General features: G+C 40.4%; 2 protein-coding genes and 4 non-coding genes across 6 annotated transcripts; all 6 read left to right on the top strand.

Moving 5' to 3' along the window:
- The first annotated feature begins 1802 nt into the window (after positions 1–1802).
- On the top strand, positions 1803–12993 carry LOC149974369 (ribosomal L1 domain-containing protein 1-like). Its single transcript, XM_090211905.1, has 9 exons — positions 1803–1898; positions 2324–2455; positions 5287–5435; positions 7186–7287; positions 7503–7598; positions 8024–8155; positions 10987–11135; positions 12302–12445; positions 12892–12993. The coding sequence occupies exons 2-6, from the start codon at positions 2444–2446 to the stop codon at positions 8034–8036; spliced, it is 372 nt and encodes a 123-aa protein (XP_090068031.1). The 5' UTR covers positions 1803–1898; positions 2324–2443; the 3' UTR covers positions 8037–8155; positions 10987–11135; positions 12302–12445; positions 12892–12993.
- Positions 2034–2161, top strand: LOC118942479 (small nucleolar RNA ACA64). The gene has a single exon (XR_005038415.1). It is a non-coding gene; the product is annotated as a small nucleolar RNA ACA64 (small nucleolar RNA).
- On the top strand, positions 7734–7861 carry LOC149974370 (small nucleolar RNA ACA64). The gene has a single exon (XR_016489678.1). It is a non-coding gene; the product is annotated as a small nucleolar RNA ACA64 (small nucleolar RNA).
- Positions 12994–13208: 215 nt separating the features above from the next.
- LOC149974366 (ribosomal L1 domain-containing protein 1-like) lies at positions 13209–24406 on the top strand. Its single transcript, XM_090211906.1, has 9 exons — positions 13209–13304; positions 13730–13861; positions 16693–16841; positions 18598–18699; positions 18915–19010; positions 19436–19567; positions 22399–22547; positions 23714–23857; positions 24305–24406. The coding sequence occupies exons 2-6, from the start codon at positions 13850–13852 to the stop codon at positions 19446–19448; spliced, it is 372 nt and encodes a 123-aa protein (XP_090068032.1). The 5' UTR covers positions 13209–13304; positions 13730–13849; the 3' UTR covers positions 19449–19567; positions 22399–22547; positions 23714–23857; positions 24305–24406.
- On the top strand, positions 13440–13567 carry LOC149974368 (small nucleolar RNA ACA64). The gene has a single exon (XR_016489646.1). It is a non-coding gene; the product is annotated as a small nucleolar RNA ACA64 (small nucleolar RNA).
- On the top strand, positions 19146–19273 carry LOC149974367 (small nucleolar RNA ACA64). Its single transcript, XR_016489628.1, has one exon. It is a non-coding gene; the product is annotated as a small nucleolar RNA ACA64 (small nucleolar RNA).
- Positions 24407–24482: the final 76 nt, after the last annotated feature.

Raw genomic sequence — 24482 nt, 5'->3', positions numbered from 1 at the left:
GGAAGTTTACATACACCATAGCCAAATACATTTAATCCTAGTAAAAATTCCCTGTCTAAGGTCACCACTTTATTTGAAGAATGTGAAATGTCAGAATGATAGTGGTTTATTTCTTTCATCACAGTCCCAGTGGTTCAGAAGTTTACATACACTCAATTAGTATTTGGTAGCATTGCCTTTCAATTGTTTAACTTGGGTCAAATGTTTCGGGTAGCCTTCCACAAGCTTCCCACAATAAGTTGGGCGAATTTTGGCCCATTCCTCCTGACAGAGCTGCTGTAACTGAGTCAGGTTTGTAGGCCTCCTTGCTCACACATATTTTTTCTATATGATTGAGGTCAGGGCTTTCTGATGGCCACTCCAATACCTTGACTTTGAGTCCTTAAGCCATATTGCCACAACTTTGGAAGTATGCTTGGGGTCATTGTCCATTTGGAAGACTCATTTGCGACCAAGCTTTAACTTCCTGACTGATGTCTTGAGACGTTGCTTCAATATATCCACATCATTTTCCTCCCTCATGGTGCCATATATTTTGAACAGTTCTATTTTTGTTTGATCAGACCAGAGGACATCTCTCCAAAAAGTACGATCTTTGTCCCCATGTGCAGTTGCAAACCGTAGTCTGGCTTTTTTATGGTGGTTTTGGAGCAGTGGCTTCTTCCTTGCTGAGCGGCCTTTCCTGTTGTCGAAATATAATTAGTTTTACTGTGGATATAGATACTTTTGTACCTGTTTCCTCCAGCATCTTCAAAATATCCTTTGCTGCTGTTCTGGGATTGATTTGCACCAAAGTACGTTCATCTCTTGGAGACAGAACGGGTCTCCTTCCTGAGCGGTATGACGGCTGCGTGGTCCCATGGTGTTTATGCTTGCTTACTATTGTTTGTACAGATGAACGTGGTACCTTCAGGTGTTTGGAAATTGCTCCCAAGGATGAACCAGATTTGTGGAGGTCTACAATTGTTTTTCTGAGGTCTTGGCCGATTTTATTTTTATTTTCCCATGATGTCAAGCAAAGAGGCACTGATTTTGAAGGTAGGCCTTGAAATACATCCACAGGTACACCTCCAATTGACTCAAATGATATCAGTTAGTCTATCAGAAGCTTCTAAAGCCATGACATCATTTTCTGGAATTTTCCAAGCTGTTGAAAGGCACAGTCAACTTAGTGTATGTGAACTTCTGACCCACTGGAATTGTGATACAATGAATTATAAGTGAAATAATCTGTCTGTAAACAATTGTTGGAAAAATTACTTGTCATGCTAGATGTCCTAACCGACTTGCCAAAACTATAGTTTGTTCACAAGACATTTGTGGAGTGGTTGAAAAATGAGTTTTAATGACTCCAACCTAAGTGTATGTAAACTTCCGACTTCACCTGTAAGTTTAAATGTGCCTTTAAGCTAGCCCTTACATACCTTAATGGAGTTTAATTTTTTTTTTTTTTTTTTTTTTTTTTTTTAAATCTCCCCTGCTTAGGGAGCCTTTGTCATTGAACCTGCAGAGCAAGAAGCTGGCCTTGGACATCCAGAGAACCATCCAGGGAACAACAACCTCCATTTCTAAGAAAGGCTGCTACTGGTGAGGCCTGCTCTCTGACTTAGTCAGTAAGTGCGCCTCAGCAAACCCTGTCCTTGTTGGACATGGGCAATGATGGTGCCATAGTGACTCAAAATATATCCTGACAGATCTCCCTCTCTCTTGGAGCCTGTCTCTGTAACTGACACACAAGGGCAATTAATGCACATTCATTTATATACACATTGCCTCCTGTAAAATGTTATTGTTTGTTTTAGCATGGCTTATGTGGCCCACTCTGGGATGGCTGCAGATGAAATAACAGAGAATATTGATTCAGCTGTCAGCACCATTGTGACAAAACTACGGGTTAGGTGAGTTTACTGCCAGGATGTCTTCCTGATCTCCCTAATCAATTGTACTCCGTCAACACCGATATTTACACTTTTATTATACGTTAAATGGTCAGGTATACTCAATGTTTATTAATGCTAAAGAAATGTGTGGGCCCAGTCTGAAAATCACCTTTGATATCTCTATTGTCTGGGGTGAGATTACAGGGCCTATAGTACTGTGGTACGTTAAGCTTATTGCCTGCTCTGTATAGCAGTGTGATTAAACCCATGTGCCTACAATCCTGACAAAGAAAGGCCTTTAACAAGTGGCCGCAATCTGAGTGATACGATACACAGGGTAGAAATGGCCGTAACATTGAAAATGTTTTCTTCACAGAAATAGTTTTGACCTGAATGTATGAGTCTTTGTGTTCTTTGAGTATAAAGTGTTGTCTCTTTTGCAGAAAGGACCGTTGATAAAGGTCATCCACTTGAAAAGCCAATCAGTGCCTCTGCCCATCTACACCTCTAACCTGAGTAACCTGACCCTTATAGATGAAACACAGAAACAGACCCGCGCAGCCATGGATGCCAAGGTAGGACTGCTACACACAAATGCTTGTAAATTGCTTTGGAAGATTATATTATTTGGTCAATGATCTATTTTTGTCAAATTAAAGGACTCGTCTTTGCACTGGTTCGGAACCTGTTTTACACTCTATTAATTTTGGTTTAAATCCAGTGCTATATGAAACCCATTCCAGTGAGTCAGGGGAACGGTCTCCATTTAGTGCTGTCTCCCTGTTCACTCTCTGTGAACATCAACATAGCTCTTAGTGCCACATATGGACTATTGAGGTCAATTGCAGACCTCTCTATTATTTACATGCATATGTACATGCATGCAGTACCAGTAAAAGTTTTGACACACCTACTAAAGGTTAAATAAACTTAAAGGGTTTCTTTATTTTTTACTATTTTATACATTGTAGAACAATAGTGAAGACATAAACTATGAAATAACACACATGGAATCATGTCGTAACCAAATGTTAATTAAAACTTCTTGACGCTACCCATCCCTGTCGCGGGATCATTTTAGTCAGCAGCTGCTGAATAGCATAGCGCCACAGTCAAATAATATTACTAGAAAATATTCATATTCATGAAATCACAAGTGAAATATATTGAAACACAGCTTAGCCTTTTGTTAATCACCCTGTCATCTCAGATTTTGAAATTATGCTTTACAGCCAAAGCAAGACAAGCATTTGTGTAAGTTTATCGATAGCATAGCATTATGCCTAGCTAGCAGCAGGCAACCTGGTCACAAAAATCAGAAAAGCAATCTAATTCAGTCGTTTACCTTTGATGAGCTTCGGATGTTTTCACTCACGAGACTCCTAGTTAGATAGCAAATATTCCTTTTTTCCAAAAAATATTGTTTTTGTAGCCGAAATAACTCTGTTAGTTCTTCACGTTTGGCTGAGAATTCGTCCGGAAATTGCGGTCACGACAACGCCAAAAAATATTCCAAATTAGCTCCATAATATCGACAGAAACATGGCAAAACGTTGTTTATAATCAATCCTCAAGGTGTTTTTCAAATATCTATTCGATAATATATCAACCGGGACAGCTGTATTTTCCGTAAGACCGGGAGGAAAAATAGCTACCTCTGTCTATTACACAATAATTACTCTGAGAGCCCTCAGCCGGACACTTACGCAATGTAGTCGTTTACACTCATTCTTCAACATAAAGGCGTGAAACTACGTCAAAATGCTGTAGACACCTTGGGGAATACGTAGAAAAAGGAATCTGGTTGATAGCCCATTCACTGCTCAATAGGGACGCATCAGAACGCAGAGCTTTCAAAACATGAGTCACTTCCCGATTGGATTTTTCTCAGGCTTTCGCCTGCAATATCAGTTCTGTTATACTCACAGACAATATTTTTACAGTTTTGGAAACTTTAGAGTGTGTTCTATCCTAAGCTGTGAATAATATGCATATTCTATTCCGTTTTACTTTGGGAACGTTATTTTTCCAAAAATGAAAATAGTGCCCCCTAGTTTCAACAGGTTTTAAACAAATGAAAATATTTTATATTTGAGATTCTTCCAAGTAGCCACCCTTTGCCTTGACAGCTTTGCACATTCTTGACATTCTCTCAACCAGCTTCATGAGGTAGTCACCTGGAATGCATTTCAATTAACAGCTGTGCCTTCTTAAAGCTTAAGTTGTGGAATTTCTTTCCTTAATGCATTTGAGCCGATCAGTTGTGTTGTGACACGGTAGGGGTGGTATACAGAAGGTAGCAGCCCTATTTGGTAAAAGACCCAAGTTCATATTATGGCAAGACCAGCTCAAATAAGCAAAGAGAAACGATAGTCCATCAATACTTTAAAACATGAAGGTCAGTCAATATGGAACATTTCATGAACTTTGAAAGTATCTTCAAGTGCAGTCGCTGTGATGAAACTGGCTCTCATGGGGACTGGAACGGAAGACCCAAGACCCATCTGCTGCATAGGATAAGTTCATGAGAGTTAACTGCACCTCAGATTGCTGCCCAAATAAATACTTCAGAGTTCATGTAACAGATACATCTCAACATCAACTGTTCAAATTGCTGCAAAGAAACCACTACTAAAGGGCACCAATAAGAAGAGACTTTCTTGGGCCAAGAAACACGAGCAATGGAAATCCTTTGGCCAGTCCAAATAGGAGATTTTTAGTTCCAACCACCATGTCTTTGTGATGCAGAGTAGGTGAATGGATCTCCGCGTGTCGTTCCCCTCGGGAGGCATGGACGAGGAGGCGTGAGGTGCTTTGCTGTTTGCTGTTTTGAATCCAAAATAGGATACCTATGTGATACATATACGTACTACCTCAATAAGCCTGACTAACCGGTGTCTGTATATAGCCTTGCTACTCTTATTTTCAAATGTCTTCTTACTGTTTTATTTCTTTACTTACCTACACACACACACACACACACACACACACACACCTTCTCACTATTGGTTAGTCTGTAAGTAAGCATTTCACTGTAAGGTCTACCTACATCTGTTGTATTTGGCGCGCGTGACAAACTTTAATTTGATTTATTCAGGGATGAAGTGGAGATGGGCCTGGCTTAAGCTGCATGCCACTATAGAAATGAATGGAACACCACACTTTTTCAATAAAACGTGGTATGCCAGATGTACTCTGCCCGAAAGAGATCAATTATGCCAGCAAAGGGTATCTTGCTCTGCTGGCACATTGTAGAACAGATGTCCACAGGCAGAAAGTATTCAATGTAATGTGTAGCCCAAAGATATAGATTTTTGTGTTGAATTTGACCGTAACGTGTGTAAGGGGGGGTTATTTTTTACACGAGACACAACTCATCCAGGCATATCCCTTTGTCTTTCTTTAGGTGATCCTTTACAAGACACTGAGGACTGAGTACAAGCCCTTTGAAGCCGAACGACGGCTGCTGGGGAACTTTGACATGTTTCTTTCAGACGACCGCTTTCGCCGCCTGCTGTCCTCGCACATCGGCAAGCACTTCTACGAGAGAAAGAAGTAAGCTTGTAAATATTGTTGGTTGATCACCTTGCCTATTTTAGTCAAATGAAATCTATTTAAAGACTCATTTTTGCACTGGTTCGGAACCTGGTTCACTCTCAGTGTGAATTTTGGTTTAACTCCATTGCTATATGAAACTCATTCCAGTGAGGCAGGGGAGTGGCATCCTTTTTTTGCTGTCTCCCTGTTCACTCTCTGGGAACATCAACATAGCCCCTAGTGCTGTTCCCTGGTTTTGAAATACATGTCCTCTTATACAGTTGGAAGTCGGAAGTTTACATACACCATAGCCAAATACATTTAATCCTAGTAAAAATTCCCTGTCTAAGGTCACCACTTTATTTGAAGAATGTGAAATGTCAGAATGATAGTGGTTTATTTCTTTCATCACAGTCCCAGTGGTTCAGAAGTTTACATACACTCAATTAGTATTTGGTAGCATTGCCTTTCAATTGTTTAACTTGGGTCAAATGTTTCGGGTAGCCTTCCACAAGCTTCCCACAATAAGTTGGGCGAATTTTGGCCCATTCCTCCTGACAGAGCTGCTGTAACTGAGTCAGGTTTGTAGGCCTCCTTGCTCACACATATTTTTTCTATAGGATTGAGGTCAGGGCTTTCTGATGGCCACTCCAATACCTTGACTTTGAGTCCTTAAGCCATATTGCCACAACTTTGGAAGTATGCTTGGGGTCATTGTCCATTTGGAAGACTCATTTGCGACCAAGCTTTAACTTCCTGACTGATGTCTTGAGACGTTGCTTCAATATATCCACATCATTTTCCTCCCTCATGGTGCCATATATTTTGAACAGTTCTATTTTTGTTTGATCAGACCAGAGGACATCTCTCCAAAAAGTACGATCTTTGTCCCCATGTGCAGTTGCAAACCGTAGTCTGGCTTTTTTATGGTGGTTTTGGAGCAGTGGCTTCTTCCTTGCTGAGCGGCCTTTCCTGTTGTCGAAATATAATTAGTTTTACTGTGGATATAGATACTTTTGTACCTGTTTCCTCCAGCATCTTCAAAATATCCTTTGCTGCTGTTCTGGGATTGATTTGCACCAAAGTACGTTCATCTCTTGGAGACAGAACGGGTCTCCTTCCTGAGCGGTATGACGGCTGCGTGGTCCCATGGTGTTTATGCTTGCTTACTATTGTTTGTACAGATGAACGTGGTACCTTCAGGTGTTTGGAAATTGCTCCCAAGGATGAACCAGATTTGTGGAGGTCTACAATTGTTTTTCTGAGGTCTTGGCCGATTTTATTTTTATTTTCCCATGATGTCAAGCAAAGAGGCACTGATTTTGAAGGTAGGCCTTGAAATACATCCACAGGTACACCTCCAATTGACTCAAATGATATCAGTTAGTCTATCAGAAGCTTCTAAAGCCATGACATCATTTTCTGGAATTTTCCAAGCTGTTGAAAGGCACAGTCAACTTAGCGTATGTGAACTTCTGACCCACTGGAATTGTGATACAATGAATTATAAGTGAAATAATCTGTCTGTAAACAATTGTTGGAAAAATTACTTGTCATGCTAGATGTCCTAACCGACTTGCCAAAACTATAGTTTGTTCACAAGACATTTGTGGAGTGGTTGAAAAATGAGTTTTAATGACTCCAACCTAAGTGTATGTAAACTTCCGACTTCACCTGTAAGTTTAAATGTGCCTTTAAGCTAGCCCTTACATACCTTAATGGAGTTTAATTTTTTTATTTTTTTATTTTTTAAATCTCCCCTGCTTAGGGAGCCTTTGTCATTGAACCTGCAGAGCAAGAAGCTGGCCTTGGACATCCAGAGAACCATCCAGGGAACAACAACCTCCATTTCTAAGAAAGGCTGCTACTGGTGAGGCCTGCTCTCTGACTTAGTCAGTAAGTGCGCCTCAGCAAACCCTGTCCTTGTTGGACATGGGCAATGATGGTGCCATAGTGACTCAAAATATATCCTGACAGATCTCCCTCTCTCTTGGAGCCTGTCTCTGTAACTGACACACAAGGGCAATTAATGCACATTCATTTATATACACATTGCCTCCTGTAAAATGTTATTGTTTGTTTTAGCATGGCTTATGTGGCCCACTCTGGGATGGCTGCAGATGAAATAACAGAGAATATTGATTCAGCTGTCAGCACCATTGTGACAAAACTACGGGTTAGGTGAGTTTACTGCCAGGATGTCTTCCTGATCTCCCTAATCAATTGTACCCCGTCAACACCGATATTTACACTTTTATTATACGTTAAATGGTCAGGTATACTCAATGTTTATTAATGCTAAAGAAATGTGTGGGCCCAGTCTGAAAATCACCTTTGATATCTCTATTGTCTGGGGTGAGATTACAGGGCCTATAGTACTGTGGTACGTTAAGCTTATTGCCTGCTCTGTATAGCAGTGTGATTAAACCCATGTGCCTACAATCCTGACAAAGAAAGGCCTTTAACAAGTGGCCGCAATCTGAGTGATACGATACACAGGGTAGAAATGGCCGTAACATTGAAAATGTTTTCTTCACAGAAATAGTTTTGACCTGAATGTATGAGTCTTTGTGTTCTTTGAGTATAAAGTGTTGTCTCTTTTGCAGAAAGGACCGTTGATAAAGGTCATCCACTTGAAAAGCCAATCAGTGCCTCTGCCCATCTACACCTCTAACCTGAGTAACCTGACCCTTATAGATGAAACACAGAAACAGACCCGCGCAGCCATGGATGCCAAGGTAGGACTGCTACACACAAATGCTTGTAAATTGCTTTGGAAGATTATATTATTTGATCAATGATCTATTTTTGTCAAATTAAAGGACTCGTCTTTGCACTGGTTCGGAACCTGTTTTACACTCTATTAATTTTGGTTTAAATCCAGTGCTATATGAAACCCATTCCAGTGAGTCAGGGGAACGGTCTCCATTTAGTGCTGTCTCCCTGTTCACTCTCTGTGAACATCAACATAGCTCTTAGTGCCACATATGGACTATTGAGGTCAATTGCAGACCTCTCTATTATTTACATGCATATGTACATGCATGCAGTACCAGTAAAAGTTTTTGACACACCTACTAAAGGTTAAATAAACCTAAAGGGTTTCTTTATTTTTTACTATTTTATACATTGTAGAACAATAGTGAAGACATAAACTATGAAATAACACACATGGAATCATGTCGTAACCAAATGTTAATTAAAACTTCTTGACGCTACCCATCCCTGTCGCGGGATCATTTTAGTCAGCAGCTGCTGAATAGCATAGCGCCACAGTCAAATAATATTACTAGAAAATATTCATATTCATGAAATCACAAGTGAAATATATTGAAACACAGCTTAGCCTTTTGTTAATCACCCTGTCATCTCAGATTTTGAAATTATGCTTTACAGCCAAAGCAAGACAAGCATTTGTGTAAGTTTATCGATAGCATAGCATTATGCCTAGCTAGCAGCAGGCAACCTGGTCACAAAAATCAGAAAAGCAATCTAATTCAATCGTTTACCTTTGAGCTTTGGATGTTTTCACTCACGAGACTCCTAGTTAGATAGCAAATGTTCCTTTTTTCCAAAAAATATTGTTTTTGTAGCCGAAATAACTCTGTTAGTTCTTCACGTTTGGCTGAGAATTCGACCGGAAATTGCGGTCACGACAACGCCAAAAAATATTCCAAATTAGCTCCATAATATCGACAGAAACATGGCAAAACGTTGTTTATAATCAATCCTCAAGGTGTTTTTCAAATATCTATTCGATAATATATCAACCGGGACAGCTGTATTTTCCGTAAGACCGGGAGGAAAAATGGCTACCTCTGTCTATTACACAATAATTACTCTGAGAGCCCTCAGCCGGACACTTACGCAATGTAGTCGTTTACACTCATTCTTCAACATAAAGGCGTGAAACTACGTCAAAATGCTGTAGACACCTTGGGGAATACGTAGAAAAAGGAATCTGGTTGATAGCCCATTCACTGCTCAATAGGGACGCATCAGAACGCAGAGCTTTCAAAACATGAGTCACTTCCCGATTGGATTTTTCTCAGGCTTTCGCCTGCAATATCAGTTCTGTTATACTCACAGACAATATTTTTACAGTTTTGGAAACTTTAGAGTGTGTTCTATCCTAAGCTGTGAATAATATGCATATTCTATTCCGTTTTACTTTGGGAACGTTATTTTTCCAAAAATGAAAATAGTGCCCCCTAGTTTCAACAGGTTTTAAACAAATGAAAATATTTTATATTTGAGATTCTTCCAAGTAGCCACCCTTTGCCTTGACAGCTTTGCACATTCTTGACATTCTCTCAACCAGCTTCATGAGGTAGTCACCTGGAATGCATTTCAATTAACAGCTGTGCCTTCTTAAAGCTTAAGTTGTGGAATTTCTTTCCTTAATGCATTTGAGCCGATCAGTTGTGTTGTGACACGGTAGGGGTGGTATACAGAAGGTAGCAGCCCTATTTGGTAAAAGACCCAAGTTCATATTATGGCAAGACCAGCTCAAATAAGCAAAGAGAAACGATAGTCCATCAATACTTTAAAACATGAAGGTCAGTCAATATGGAACATTTCATGAACTTTGAAAGTATCTTCAAGTGCAGTCGCTGTGATGAAACTGGCTCTCATGGGGACTGGAACGGAAGACCCAAGACCCATCTGCTGCATAGGATAAGTTCATGAGAGTTAACTGCACCTCAGATTGCTGCCCAAATAAATACTTCAGAGTTCATGTAACAGATACATCTCAACATCAACTGTTCAAATTGCTGCAAAGAAACCACTACTAAAGGGCACCAATAAGAAGAGACTTTCTTGGGCCAAGAAACACGAGCAATGGAAATCCTTTGGCCAGTCCAAATAGGAGATTTTTAGTTCCAACCACCATGTCTTTGTGATGCAGAGTAGGTGAATGGATCTCCGCGTGTCGTTCCCCTCGGGAGGCATGGACGAGGAGGCGTGAGGTGCTTTGCTGTTTGCTGTTTTGAATCCAAAATAGGATACCTATGTGATACATATACGTACTACCTCAATAAGCCTGACTAACCGGTGTCTGTATATAGCCTTGCTACTCTTATTTTCAAATGTCTTCTTACTGTTTTATTTCTTTACTTACCTACACACACACACACACACACACACACACACACACCTTCTCACTATTGGTTAGTCTGTAAGTAAGCATTTCACTGTAAGGTCTACCTACATCTGTTGTATTTGGCGCGCGTGACAAACTTTAATTTGATTTATTCAGGGATGAAGTGGAGATGGGCCTGGCTTAAGCTGCATGCCACTATAGAAATGAATGGAACACCACACTTTTTCAATAAAACGTGGTATGCCAGATGTACTCTGCCCGAAAGAGATCAATTATGCCAGCAAAGGGTATCTTGCTCTGCTGGCACATTGTAGAACAGATGTCCACAGGCAGAAAGTATTCAATGTAATGTGTAGCCCAAAGATATAGATTTTTGTGTTGAATTTGACCGTAACGTGTGTAAGGGGGGGTTATTTTTTACACGAGACACAACTCATCCAGGCATATCCCTTTGTCTTTCTTTAGGTGATCCTTTACAAGACACTGAGGACTGAGTACAAGCCCTTTGAAGCCGAACGACGGCTGCTGGGGAACTTTGACATGTTTCTTTCAGACGACAGCTTTCGCCGCCTGCTGTCCTCGCACATCGGCAAGCACTTCTACGAGAGAAAGAAGTAAGCTTGTAAATATTGTTGGTTGATCACCTTGCCTATTTTAGTCAAATGAAATCTATTTAAAGACTCATTTTTGCACTGGTTCGGAACCTGGTTCACTCTCAGTGTGAATTTTGGTTTAACTCCATTGCTATATGAAACTCATTCCAGTGAGGCAGGGCAGTGGCATCCTTTTTTTGCTGTCTCCCTGTTCACTCTCTGGGAACATCAACATAGCCCCTAGTGCTGTTCCCTGGTTTTGAAATACATGTCCTCTTATACAGTTGGAAGTCGGAAGTTTACATACACCATAGCCAAATACATTTAATCCTAGTAAAAATTCCCTGTCTAAGGTCACCACTTTATTTGAAGAATGTGAAATGTCAGAATGATAGTGGTTTATTTCTTTCATCACAGTCCCAGTGGTTCAGAAGTTTACATACACTCAATTAGTATTTGGTAGCATTGCCTTTCAATTGTTTAACTTGGGTCAAATGTTTCGGGTAGCCTTCCACAAGCTTCCCACAATAAGTTGGGCGAATTTTGGCCCATTCCTCCTGACAGAGCTGCTGTAACTGAGTCAGGTTTGTAGGCCTCCTTGCTCACACATATTTTTTCTATAGGATTGAGGTCAGGGCTTTCTGATGGCCACTCCAATACCTTGACTTTGAGTCCTTAAGCCATATTGCCACAACTTTGGAAGTATGCTTGGGGTCATTGTCCATTTGGAAGACTCATTTGCGACCAAGCTTTAACTTCCTGACTGATGTCTTGAGACGTTGCTTCAATATATCCACATCATTTTCCTCCCTCATGGTGCCATATATTTTGAACAGTTCTATTTTTGTTTGATCAGACCAGAGGACATCTCTCCAAAAAGTACGATCTTTGTCCCCATGTGCAGTTGCAAACCGTAGTCTGGCTTTTTTATGGTGGTTTTGGAGCAGTGGCTTCTTCCTTGCTGAGCGGCCTTTCCTGTTGTCGAAATATAATTAGTTTTACTGTGGATATAGATACTTTTGTACCTGTTTCCTCCAGCATCTTCAAAATATCCTTTGCTGCTGTTCTGGGATTGATTTGCACCAAAGTACGTTCATCTCTTGGAGACAGAACGGGTCTCCTTCCTGAGCGGTATGACGGCTGCGTGGTCCCATGGTGTTTATGCTTGCTTACTATTGTTTGTACAGATGAACGTGGTACCTTCAGGTGTTTGGAAATTGCTCCCAAGGATGAACCAGATTTGTGGAGGTCTACAATTGTTTTTCTGAGGTCTTGGCCGATTTTATTTTTATTTTCCCATGATGTCAAGCAAAGAGGCACTGATTTTGAAGGTAGGCCTTGAAATACATCCACAGGTACACCTCCAATTGACTCAAATGATATCAGTTAGTCTATCAGAAGCTTCTAAAGCCATGACATCATTTTCTGGAATTTTCCAAGCTGTTGAAAGGCACAGTCAACTTAGTGTATGTGAACTTCTGACCCACTGGAATTGTGATACAATGAATTATAAGTGAAATAATCTGTCTGTAAACAATTGTTGGAAAAATTACTTGTCATGCTAGATGTCCTAACCGACTTGCCAAAACTATAGTTTGTTCACAAGACATTTGTGGAGTGGTTGAAAAATGAGTTTTAATGACTCCAACCTAAGTGTATGTAAACTTCCGACTTCACCTGTAAGTTTAAATGTGCCTTTAAGCTAGCCCTTACAGAGTTCTAATCTAATGGAGTTTACATTTTTTTTTATTTTTTTTTTTAAATCTCCCCTGCTTAGGGAGCCTTTGTCATTGAACCTGCAGAGCAAGAAGCTGGCCTTGGACATCCAGAGAACCATCCAGGGAACAACAACCTCCATTTCTAAGAAAGGCTGCTACTGGTGAGGCCTGCTCTCTGACTTAGTCAGTAAGTGCGCCTCAGCAAACCCTGTCCTTGTTGGACATGGGCAATGATGGTGCCATAGTGACTCAAAATATATCCTGACAGATCTCCCTCTCTCTTGGAGCCTGTCTCTGTAACTGACACACAAGGGCAATTAATGCACATTCATTTATATACACATTGCCTCCTGTAAAATGTTATTGTTTGTTTTAGCATGGCTTATGTGGCCCACTCTGGGATGGCTGCAGATGAAATAACAGAGAATATTGATTCAGCTGTCAGCACCATTGTGACAAAACTACGGGTTAGGTGAGTTTACTGCCAGGATGTCTTCCTGATCTCCCTAATCAATTGTACCCCGTCAACACCGATATTTACACTTTTATTATACGTTAAATGGTCAGGTATACTCAATGTTTATTAATGCTAAAGAAATGTGTGGGCCCAGTCTGAAAATCACCTTTGATATCTCTATTGTCTGGGGTGAGATTACAGGGCCTATAGTACTGTGGTACGTTAAGCTTATTGCCTGCTCTGTATAGCAGTGTGATTAAACCCATGTGCCTACAATCCTGACAAAGAAAGGCCTTTAACAAGTGGCCGCAATCTGAGTGATACGATACACAGGGTAGAAATGGCCGTAACATTGAAAATGTTTTCTTCACAGAAATAGTTTTGACCTGAATGTATGAGTCTTTGTGTTCTTTGAGTATAAAGTGTTGTCTCTTTTGCAGAAAGGACCGTTGATAAAGGTCATCCACTTGAAAAGCCAATCAGTGCCTCTGCCCATCTACACCTCTAACCTGAGTAACCTGACCCTTATAGATGAAACACAGAAACAGACCCGCGCAGCCATGGATGCCAAGGTAGGACTGCTACACACAAATGCTTGTAAATTGCTTTGGAAGATTATATTATTTGATCAATGATCTATTTTTGTCAAATTAAAGGACTCGTCTTTGCACTGGTTCGGAACCTGTTTTACACTCTATTAATTTTGGTTTAAATCCAGTGCTATATGAAACCCATTCCAGTGAGTCAGGGGAACGGTCTCCATTTAGTGCTGTCTCCCTGTTCACTCTCTGTGAACATCAACATAGCTCTTAGTGCCACATATGGACTATTGAGGTCAATTGCAGACCTCTCTATTATTTACATGCATATGTACATGCATGCAGTACCAGTAAAAGTTTTTGACACACCTACTAAAGGTTAAATAAACCTAAAGGGTTTCTTTATTTTTTACTATTTTATACATTGTAGAACAATAGTGAAGACATAAACTATGAAATAACACACATGGAATCATGTCGTAACCAAATGTTAATTAAAACTTCTTGACGCTACCCATCCCTGTCGCGGGATCATTTTAGTCAGCAGCTGCTGAATAGCATAGCGCCACAGTCAAATAATATTACTAGAAAATATTCATATTCATGAAATCACAAGTGAAATATATTGAAACACAGCTTAGCCTTTTGTTAATCACCCTGTCATCTCAGATTTTGAAATTATGCTTTACAGCCAAAGCAAGACAAGCATTTGTGTAAGTTTATCGATAGCATAGCATTATGCCTAGCTAGCAGCAGGCAACCTGGTCACAAAAATCAGAAAAGCAATCTAATTCAATCGTTTACCTTTGAGCTTTGGATGTTTTCACTCACGAGACTCCTAGTTAGATAGCAAATGTTCCTTTTTTCCAAAAAATATTGTTTTTGTAGCCGAAATAACTCTGTTAGTTCTTCACGTTTGGCTGAGAATTCGACCGGAAATTGCGGTCACGACAACGCCAAAAAATATTCCAAATTAGCTCCATAATATCGACAGAAACATGGCAAAACGTTGTTTATAATCAATCCTCAAGGTGTTTTTCAAATATCTATTCGATAATATATCAACCGGGACAGCTGTATTTTCCGTAAGACCGGGAGGAAAAATGGCTACCTCTGTCTATTACACAATAATTACTCTGAGAGCCCTCAGCCGGACACTTACGCAATGTAGTCGTTTACACTCATTCTTCAACATAAAGGCGTGAAACTACGTCAAAATGCTGTAGACACCTTGGGGAATACGTAGAAAAAGGAATCTGGTTGATAGCCCATTCACTGCTCAATAGGGACGCATCAGAACGCAGAGCTTTCAAAACATGAGTCACTTCCCGATTGGATTTTTCTCAGGCTTTCGCCTGCAATATCAGTTCTGTTATACTCACAGACAATATTTTTACAGTTTTGGAAACTTTAGAGTGTGTTCTATCCTAAGCTGTGAATAATATGCATATTCTATTCCGTTTTACTTTGGGAACGTTATTTTTCCAAAAATGAAAATAGTGCCCCCTAGTTTCAACAGGTTTTAAACAAATGAAAATATTTTATATTTGAGATTCTTCCAAGTAGCCACCCTTTGCCTTGACAGCTTTGCACATTCTTGACATTCTCTCAACCAGCTTCATGAGGTAGTCACCTGGAATGCATTTCAATTAACAGCTGTGCCTTCTTAAAGCTTAAGTTGTGGAATTTCTTTCCTTAATGCATTTGAGCCGATCAGTTGTGTTGTGACACGGTAGGGGTGGTATACAGAAGGTAGCAGCCCTATTTGGTAAAAGACCCAAGTTCATATTATGGCAAGACCAGCTCAAATAAGCAAAGAGAAACGATAGTCCATCAATACTTTAAAACATGAAGGTCAGTCAATATGGAACATTTCATGAACTTTGAAAGTATCTTCAAGTGCAGTCGCTGTGATGAAACTGGCTCTCATGGGGACTGGAACGGAAGACCCAAGACCCATCTGCTGCATAGGATAAGTTCATGAGAGTTAACTGCACCTCAGATTGCTGCCCAAATAAATACTTCAGAGTTCATGTAACAGATACATCTCAACATCAACTGTTCAAATTGCTGCAAAGAAACCACTACTAAAGGGCACCAATAAGAAGAGACTTTCTTGGGCCAAGAAACACGAGCAATGGAAATCCTTTGGCCAGTCCAAATAGGAGATTTTTAGTTCCAACCACCATGTCTTTGTGATGCAGAGTAGGTGAATGGATCTCCGCGTGTCGTTCCCCTCGGGAGGCATGGACGAGGAGGCGTGAGGTGCTTTGCTGTTTGCTGTTTTGAATCCAAAATAGGATACCTATGTGATACATATACGTACTACCTCAATAAGCCTGACTAACCGGTGTCTGTATATAGCCTTGCTACTCTTATTTTCAAATGTCTTCTTACTGTTTTATTTCTTTACTTACCTACACACACACACACACACACACACACACACACACCTTCTCACTATTGGTTAGTCTGTAAGTAAGCATTTCACTGTAAGGTCTACCTACATCTGTTGTATTTGGCGCGCGTGACAAACTTTAATTTGATTTATTCAGGGATGAAGTGGAGATGGGCCTGGCTTAAGCTGCATGCCACTATAGAAATGAATGGAACACCACACTTTTTCAATAAAACGTGGTATGCCAGATGTACTCTGCCCGAAAGAGATCAATTATGCCAGCAAAGGGTATCTTGCTCTGCTGGCACATTGTAGAACAGATGTCCACAGGCAGAAAGTATTCAATGTAATGTGTAGCCCAAAGATATAGATTTTTGTGTTGAATTTGACCGTAACGTGTGTAAGGGGGGGTTATTTTTTACACGAGACACAACTCATCCAGGCATATCCCTTTGTCTTTCTTTAGGTGATCCTTTACAAGACACTGAGGACTGAGTACAAGCCCTTTGAAGCCGAACGACGGCTGCTGGGGAACTTTGACATGTTTCTTTCAGACGACAGCTTTCGCCGCCTGCTGTCCTCGCACATCGGCAAGCACTTCTACGAGAGAAAGAAGTAAGCTTGTAAATATTGTTGGTTGATCACCTTGCCTATTTTAGTCAAATGAAATCTATTTAAAGACTCATTTTTGCACTGGTTCGGAACCTGGTTCACTCTCAGTGTGAATTTTGGTTTAACTCCATTGCTATATGAAACTCATTCCAGTGAGGCAGGGGAGTGGCATCCTTTTTTTGCTGTCTCCCTGTTCACTCTCTGGGAACATCAACATAGCCCCTAGTGCTGTTCCCTGGTTTTGAAATACATGTCCTCTTATACAGTTGGAAGTCGGAAGTTTACATACACCATAGCCAAATACATTTAATCCTAGTAAAAATTCCCTGTCTAAGGTCACCACTTTATTTGAAGAATGTGAAATGTCAGAATGATAGTGGTTTATTTCTTTCATCACAGTCCCAGTGGTTCAGAAGTTTACATACACTCAATTAGTATTTGGTAGCATTGCCTTTCAATTGTTTAACTTGGGTCAAATGTTTCGGGTAGCCTTCCACAAGCTTCCCACAATAAGTTGGGCGAATTTTGGCCCATTCCTCCTGACAGAGCTGCTGTAACTGAGTCAGGTTTGTAGGCCTCCTTGCTCACACATATTTTTTCTATAGGATTGAGGTCAGGGCTTTCTGATGGCCACTCCAATACCTTGACTTTGAGTCCTTAAGCCATATTGCCACAACTTTGGAAGTATGCTTGGGGTCATTGTCCATTTGGAAGACTCATTTGCGACCAAGCTTTAACTTCCTGACTGATGTCTTGAGACGTTGCTTCAATATATCCACATCATTTTCCTCCCTCATGGTGCCATATATTTTGAACAGTTCTATTTTTGTTTGATCAGACCAGAGGACATCTCTCCAAAAAGTACGATCTTTGTCCCCATGTGCAGTTGCAAACCGTAGTCTGGCTTTTTTATGGTGGTTTTGGAGCAGTGGCTTCTTCCTTGCTGAGCGGCCTTTCCTGTTGTCGAAATATAATTAGTTTTACTGTGGATATAGATACTTTTGTACCTGTTTCCTCCAGCATCTTCAAAATATCCTTTGCTGCTGTTCTGGGATTGATTTGCACCAAAGTACGTTCATCTCTTGGAGACAGAACGGGTCTCCTTCCTGAGCGGTATGACGGCTGCGTGGTCCCATGGTGTTTATGCTTGCTTACTATTGTTTGTACAGATGAACGTGGTACCTTCAGGTGTTTGGAAATTGCTCCCAAGGATGAACCAGATTTGTGGAGGTCTACAATTGTTTTTCTGAGGTCTTGGCCGATTTTATTTTTATTTTCCCATGATGTCAAGCAAAGAGGCACTGATTTTGAAGGTAGGCCTTGAAATACATCCACAGGTACACCTCCAATTGACTCAAATGATATCAGTTAGTCTATCAGAAGCTTCTAAAGCCATGACATCATTTTCTGGAATTTTCCAAGCTGTTGAAAGGCACAGTCAACTTAGTGTATGTGAACTTCTGACCCACTGGAATTGTGATACAATGAATTATAAGTGAAATAATCTGTCTGTAAACAATTGTTGGAAAAATTACTTGTCATGCTAGATGTCCTAACCGACTTGCCAAAACTATAGTTTGTTCACAAGACATTTGTGGAGTGGTTGAAAAATGAGTTTTAATGACTCCAACCTAAGTGTATGTAAACTTCCGACTTCACCTGTAAGTTTAAATGTGCCTTTAAGCTAGCCCTTACAGAGTTCTAATCTAATGGAGTTTACATTTTTTTTTATTTTTTTTTTTAAATCTCCCCTGCTTAGGGAGCCTTTGTCATTGAACCTGCAGAGCAAGAAGCTGGCCTTGGACATCCAGAGAACCATCCAGGGAACAACAACCTCCATTTCTAAGAAAGGCTGCTACTGGTGAGGCCTGCTCTCTGACTTAGTCAGTAAGTGCGCCTCAGCAAACCCTGTCCTTGTTGGACATGGGCAATGATGGTGCCATAGTGACTCAAAATATATCCTGACAGATCTCCCTCTCTCTTGGAGCCTGTCTCTGTAACTGACACACAAGGGCAATTAATGCACATTCATTTATATACACATTGCCTCCTGTAAAATGTTATTGTTTGTTTTAGCATGGCTTATGTGGCCCACTCTGGGATGGCTGCAGATGAAATAACAGAGAATATTGATTCAGCTGTCAGCACCATTGTGACAAAACTACGGGTTAGGTGAGTTTACTGCCAGGATGTCTTCCTGATCTCCCTAATCAATTGTACCCCGTCAACACCGATATTTACACTTTTATTATACGTTAAATGGTCAGGTATACTCAATGTTTATTAATGCTAAAGAAATGTGTGGGCCCAGTCTGAAAATCACCTTTGATATCTCTATTGTCTGGGGTGAGATTACAGGGCCTATAGTACTGTGGTACGTTAAGCTTATTGCCTGCTCTGTATAGCAGTGTGATTAAACCCATGTGCCTACAATCCTGACAAAGAAAGGCCTTTAACAAGTGGCCGCAATCTGAGTGATACGATACACAGGGTAGAAATGGCCGTAACATTGAAAATGTTTTCTTCACAGAAATAGTTTTGACCTGAATGTATGAGTCTTTGTGTTCTTTGAGTATAAAGTGTTGTCTCTTTTGCAGAAAGGACCGTTGATAAAGGTCATCCACTTGAAAAGCCAATCAGTGCCTCTGCCCATCTACACCTCTAACCTGAGTAACCTGACCCTTATAGATGAAACACAGAAACAGACCCGCGCAGCCATGGATGCCAAGGTAGGACTGCTACACACAAATGCTTGTAAATTGCTTTGGAAGATTATATTATTTGATCAATGATCTATTTTTGTCAAATTAAAGGACTCGTCTTTGCACTGGTTCGGAACCTGTTTTACACTCTATTAATTTTGGTTTAAATCCAGTGCTATATGAAACCCATTCCAGTGAGTCAGGGGAACGGTCTCCATTTAGTGCTGTCTCCCTGTTCACTCTCTGTGAACATCAACATAGCTCTTAGTGCCACATATGGACTATTGAGGTCAATTGCAGACCTCTCTATTATTTACATGCATATGTACATGCATGCAGTACCAGTAAAAGTTTTTGACACACCTACTAAAGGTTAAATAAACCTAAAGGGTTTCTTTATTTTTTACTATTTTATACATTGTAGAACAATAGTGAAGACATAAACTATGAAATAACACACATGGAATCATGTCGTAACCAAATGTTAATTAAAACTTCTTGACGCTACCCATCCCTGTCGCGGGATCATTTTAGTCAGCAGCTGCTGAATAGCATAGCGCCACAGTCAAATAATATTACTAGAAAATATTCATATTCATGAAATCACAAGTGAAATATATTGAAACACAGCTTAGCCTTTTGTTAATCACCCTGTCATCTCAGATTTTGAAATTATGCTTTACAGCCAAAGCAAGACAAGCATTTGTGTAAGTTTATCGATAGCATAGCATTATGCCTAGCTAGCAGCAGGCAACCTGGTCACAAAAATCAGAAAAGCAATCTAATTCAATCGTTTACCTTTGAGCTTTGGATGTTTTCACTCACGAGACTCCTAGTTAGATAGCAAATGTTCCTTTTTTCCAAAAAATATTGTTTTTGTAGCCGAAATAACTCTGTTAGTTCTTCACGTTTGGCTGAGAATTCGACCGGAAATTGCGGTCACGACAACGCCAAAAAATATTCCAAATTAGCTCCATAATATCGACAGAAACATGGCAAAACGTTGTTTATAATCAATCCTCAAGGTGTTTTTCAAATATCTATTCGATAATATATCAACCGGGACAGCTGTATTTTCCGTAAGACCGGGAGGAAAAATGGCTACCTCTGTCTATTACACAATAATTACTCTGAGAGCCCTCAGCCGGACACTTACGCAATGTAGTCGTTTACACTCATTCTTCAACATAAAGGCGTGAAACTACGTCAAAATGCTGTAGACACCTTGGGGAATACGTAGAAAAAGGAATCTGGTTGATAGCCCATTCACTGCTCAATAGGGACGCATCAGAACGCAGAGCTTTCAAAACATGAGTCACTTCCCGATTGGATTTTTCTCAGGCTTTCGCCTGCAATATCAGTTCTGTTATACTCACAGACAATATTTTTACAGTTTTGGAAACTTTAGAGTGTGTTCTATCCTAAGCTGTGAATAATATGCATATTCTATTCCGTTTTACTTTGGGAACGTTATTTTTCCAAAAATGAAAATAGTGCCCCCTAGTTTCAACAGGTTTTAAACAAATGAAAATATTTTATATTTGAGATTCTTCCAAGTAGCCACCCTTTGCCTTGACAGCTTTGCACATTCTTGACATTCTCTCAACCAGCTTCATGAGGTAGTCACCTGGAATGCATTTCAATTAACAGCTGTGCCTTCTTAAAGCTTAAGTTGTGGAATTTCTTTCCTTAATGCATTTGAGCCGATCAGTTGTGTTGTGACACGGTAGGGGTGGTATACAGAAGGTAGCAGCCCTATTTGGTAAAAGACCCAAGTTCATATTATGGCAAGACCAGCTCAAATAAGCAAAGAGAAACGATAGTCCATCAATACTTTAAAACATGAAGGTCAGTCAATATGGAACATTTCATGAACTTTGAAAGTATCTTCAAGTGCAGTCGCTGTGATGAAACTGGCTCTCATGGGGACTGGAACGGAAGACCCAAGACCCATCTGCTGCATAGGATAAGTTCATGAGAGTTAACTGCACCTCAGATTGCTGCCCAAATAAATACTTCAGAGTTCATGTAACAGATACATCTCAACATCAACTGTTCAAATTGCTGCAAAGAAACCACTACTAAAGGGCACCAATAAGAAGAGACTTTCTTGGGCCAAGAAACACGAGCAATGGAAATCCTTTGGCCAGTCCAAATAGGAGATTTTTAGTTCCAACCACCATGTCTTTGTGATGCAGAGTAGGTGAATGGATCTCCGCGTGTCGTTCCCCTCGGGAGGCATGGACGAGGAGGCGTGAGGTGCTTTGCTGTTTGCTGTTTTGAATCCAAAATAGGATACCTATGTGATACATATACGTACTACCTCAATAAGCCTGACTAACCGGTGTCTGTATATAGCCTTGCTACTCTTATTTTCAAATGTCTTCTTACTGTTTTATTTCTTTACTTACCTACACACACACACACACACACACACACACACACACCTTCTCACTATTGGTTAGTCTGTAAGTAAGCATTTCACTGTAAGGTCTACCTACATCTGTTGTATTTGGCGCGCGTGACAAACTTTAATTTGATTTATTCAGGGATGAAGTGGAGATGGGCCTGGCTTAAGCTGCATGCCACTATAGAAATGAATGGAACACCACACTTTTTCAATAAAACGTGGTATGCCAGATGTACTCTGCCCGAAAGAGATCAATTATGCCAGCAAAGGGTATCTTGCTCTGCTGGCACATTGTAGAACAGATGTCCACAGGCAGAAAGTATTCAATGTAATGTGTAGCCCAAAGATATAGATTTTTGTGTTGAATTTGACCGTAACGTGTGTAAGGGGGGGTTATTTTTTACACGAGACACAACTCATCCAGGCATATCCCTTTGTCTTTCTTTAGGTGATCCTTTACAAGACACTGAGGACTGAGTACAAGCCCTTTGAAGCCGAACGACGGCTGCTGGGGAACTTTGACATGTTTCTTTCAGACGACAGCTTTCGCCGCCTGCTGTCCTCGCACATCGGCAAGCACTTCTACGAGAGAAAGAAGTAAGCTTGTAAATATTGTTGGTTGATCACCTTGCCTATTTTAGTCAAATGAAATCTATTTAAAGACTCATTTTTGCACTGGTTCGGAACCTGGTTCACTCTCAGTGTGAATTTTGGTTTAACTCCATTGCTATATGAAACTCATTCCAGTGAGGCAGGGGAGTGGCATCCTTTTTTTGCTGTCTCCCTGTTCACTCTCTGGGAACATCAACATAGCCCCTAGTGCTGTTCCCTGGTTTTGAAATACATGTCCTCTTATACAGTTGGAAGTCGGAAGTTTACATACACCATAGCCAAATACATTTAATCCTAGTAAAAATTCCCTGTCTAAGGTCACCACTTTATTTGAAGAATGTGAAATGTCAGAATGATAGTGGTTTATTTCTTTCATCACAGTCCCAGTGGTTCAGAAGTTTACATACACTCAATTAGTATTTGGTAGCATTGCCTTTCAATTGTTTAACTTGGGTCAAATGTTTCGGGTAGCCTTCCACAAGCTTCCCACAATAAGTTGGGCGAATTTTGGCCCATTCCTCCTGACAGAGCTGCTGTAACTGAGTCAGGTTTGTAGGCCTCCTTGCTCACACATATTTTTTCTATAGGATTGAGGTCAGGGCTTTCTGATGGCCACTCCAATACCTTGACTTTGAGTCCTTAAGCCATATTGCCACAACTTTGGAAGTATGCTTGGGGTCATTGTCCATTTGGAAGACTCATTTGCGACCAAGCTTTAACTTCCTGACTGATGTCTTGAGACGTTGCTTCAATATATCCACATCATTTTCCTCCCTCATGGTGCCATATATTTTGAACAGTTCTATTTTTGTTTGATCAGACCAGAGGACATCTCTCCAAAAAGTACGATCTTTGTCCCCATGTGCAGTTGCAAACCGTAGTCTGGCTTTTTTATGGTGGTTTTGGAGCAGTGGCTTCTTCCTTGCTGAGCGGCCTTTCCTGTTGTCGAAATATAATTAGTTTTACTGTGGATATAGATACTTTTGTACCTGTTTCCTCCAGCATCTTCAAAATATCCTTTGCTGCTGTTCTGGGATTGATTTGCACCAAAGTACGTTCATCTCTTGGAGACAGAACGGGTCTCCTTCCTGAGCGGTATGACGGCTGCGTGGTCCCATGGTGTTTATGCTTGCTTACTATTGTTTGTACAGATGAACGTGGTACCTTCAGGTGTTTGGAAATTGCTCCCAAGGATGAACCAGATTTGTGGAGGTCTACAATTGTTTTTCTGAGGTCTTGGCCGATTTTATTTTTATTTTCCCATGATGTCAAGCAAAGAGGCACTGATTTTGAAGGTAGGCCTTGAAATACATCCACAGGTACACCTCCAATTGACTCAAATGATATCAGTTAGTCTATCAGAAGCTTCTAAAGCCATGACATCATTTTCTGGAATTTTCCAAGCTGTTGAAAGGCACAGTCAACTTAGTGTATGTGAACTTCTGACCCACTGGAATTGTGATACAATGAATTATAAGTGAAATAATCTGTCTGTAAACAATTGTTGGAAAAATTACTTGTCATGCTAGATGTCCTAACCGACTTGCCAAAACTATAGTTTGTTCACAAGACATTTGTGGAGTGGTTGAAAAATGAGTTTTAATGACTCCAACCTAAGTGTATGTAAACTTCCGACTTCACCTGTAAGTTTAAATGTGCCTTTAAGCTAGCCCTTACAGAGTTCTAATCTAATGGAGTTTACATTTTTTTTTTTTTTTTTTTTTTAAATCTCCCCTGCTTAGGGAGCCTTTGTCATTGAACCTGCAGAGCAAGAAGCTGGCCTTGGACATCCAGAGAACCATCCAGGGAACAACAACCTCCATTTCTAAGAAAGGCTGCTACTGGTGAGGCCTGCTCTCTGACTTAGTCAGTAAGTGCGCCTCAGCAAACCCTGTCCTTGTTGGACATGGGCAATGATGG

The sequence above is a fragment of the Oncorhynchus mykiss genome, chromosome 20 (genome assembly GCF_057628025.1).
Source record: "Oncorhynchus mykiss isolate SJ-2025 chromosome 20, ASM5762802v1, whole genome shotgun sequence".
NCBI lineage: Eukaryota > Metazoa > Chordata > Actinopteri > Salmoniformes > Salmonidae > Oncorhynchus > Oncorhynchus mykiss.
This window is presented reverse-complemented; position numbering and strand designations above follow the sequence as displayed.

Excerpts from the sequence above, each read along its gene's own strand:
- LOC149974366 (XM_090211906.1), top strand. Across the intron at positions 16,842-18,597 it reads CACTTCTACGAGAGAAAGAA|GGAGCCTTTGTCATTGAACC; the intron begins GTAAGCTTGTAA and ends TCCCCTGCTTAG. Across the intron at positions 18,700-18,914 it reads TCTAAGAAAGGCTGCTACTG|CATGGCTTATGTGGCCCACT; the intron begins GTGAGGCCTGCT and ends TGTTTGTTTTAG.
- LOC149974369 (XM_090211905.1), top strand. Across the intron at positions 5,436-7,185 it reads CACTTCTACGAGAGAAAGAA|GGAGCCTTTGTCATTGAACC; the intron begins GTAAGCTTGTAA and ends TCCCCTGCTTAG. Across the intron at positions 7,288-7,502 it reads TCTAAGAAAGGCTGCTACTG|CATGGCTTATGTGGCCCACT; the intron begins GTGAGGCCTGCT and ends TGTTTGTTTTAG.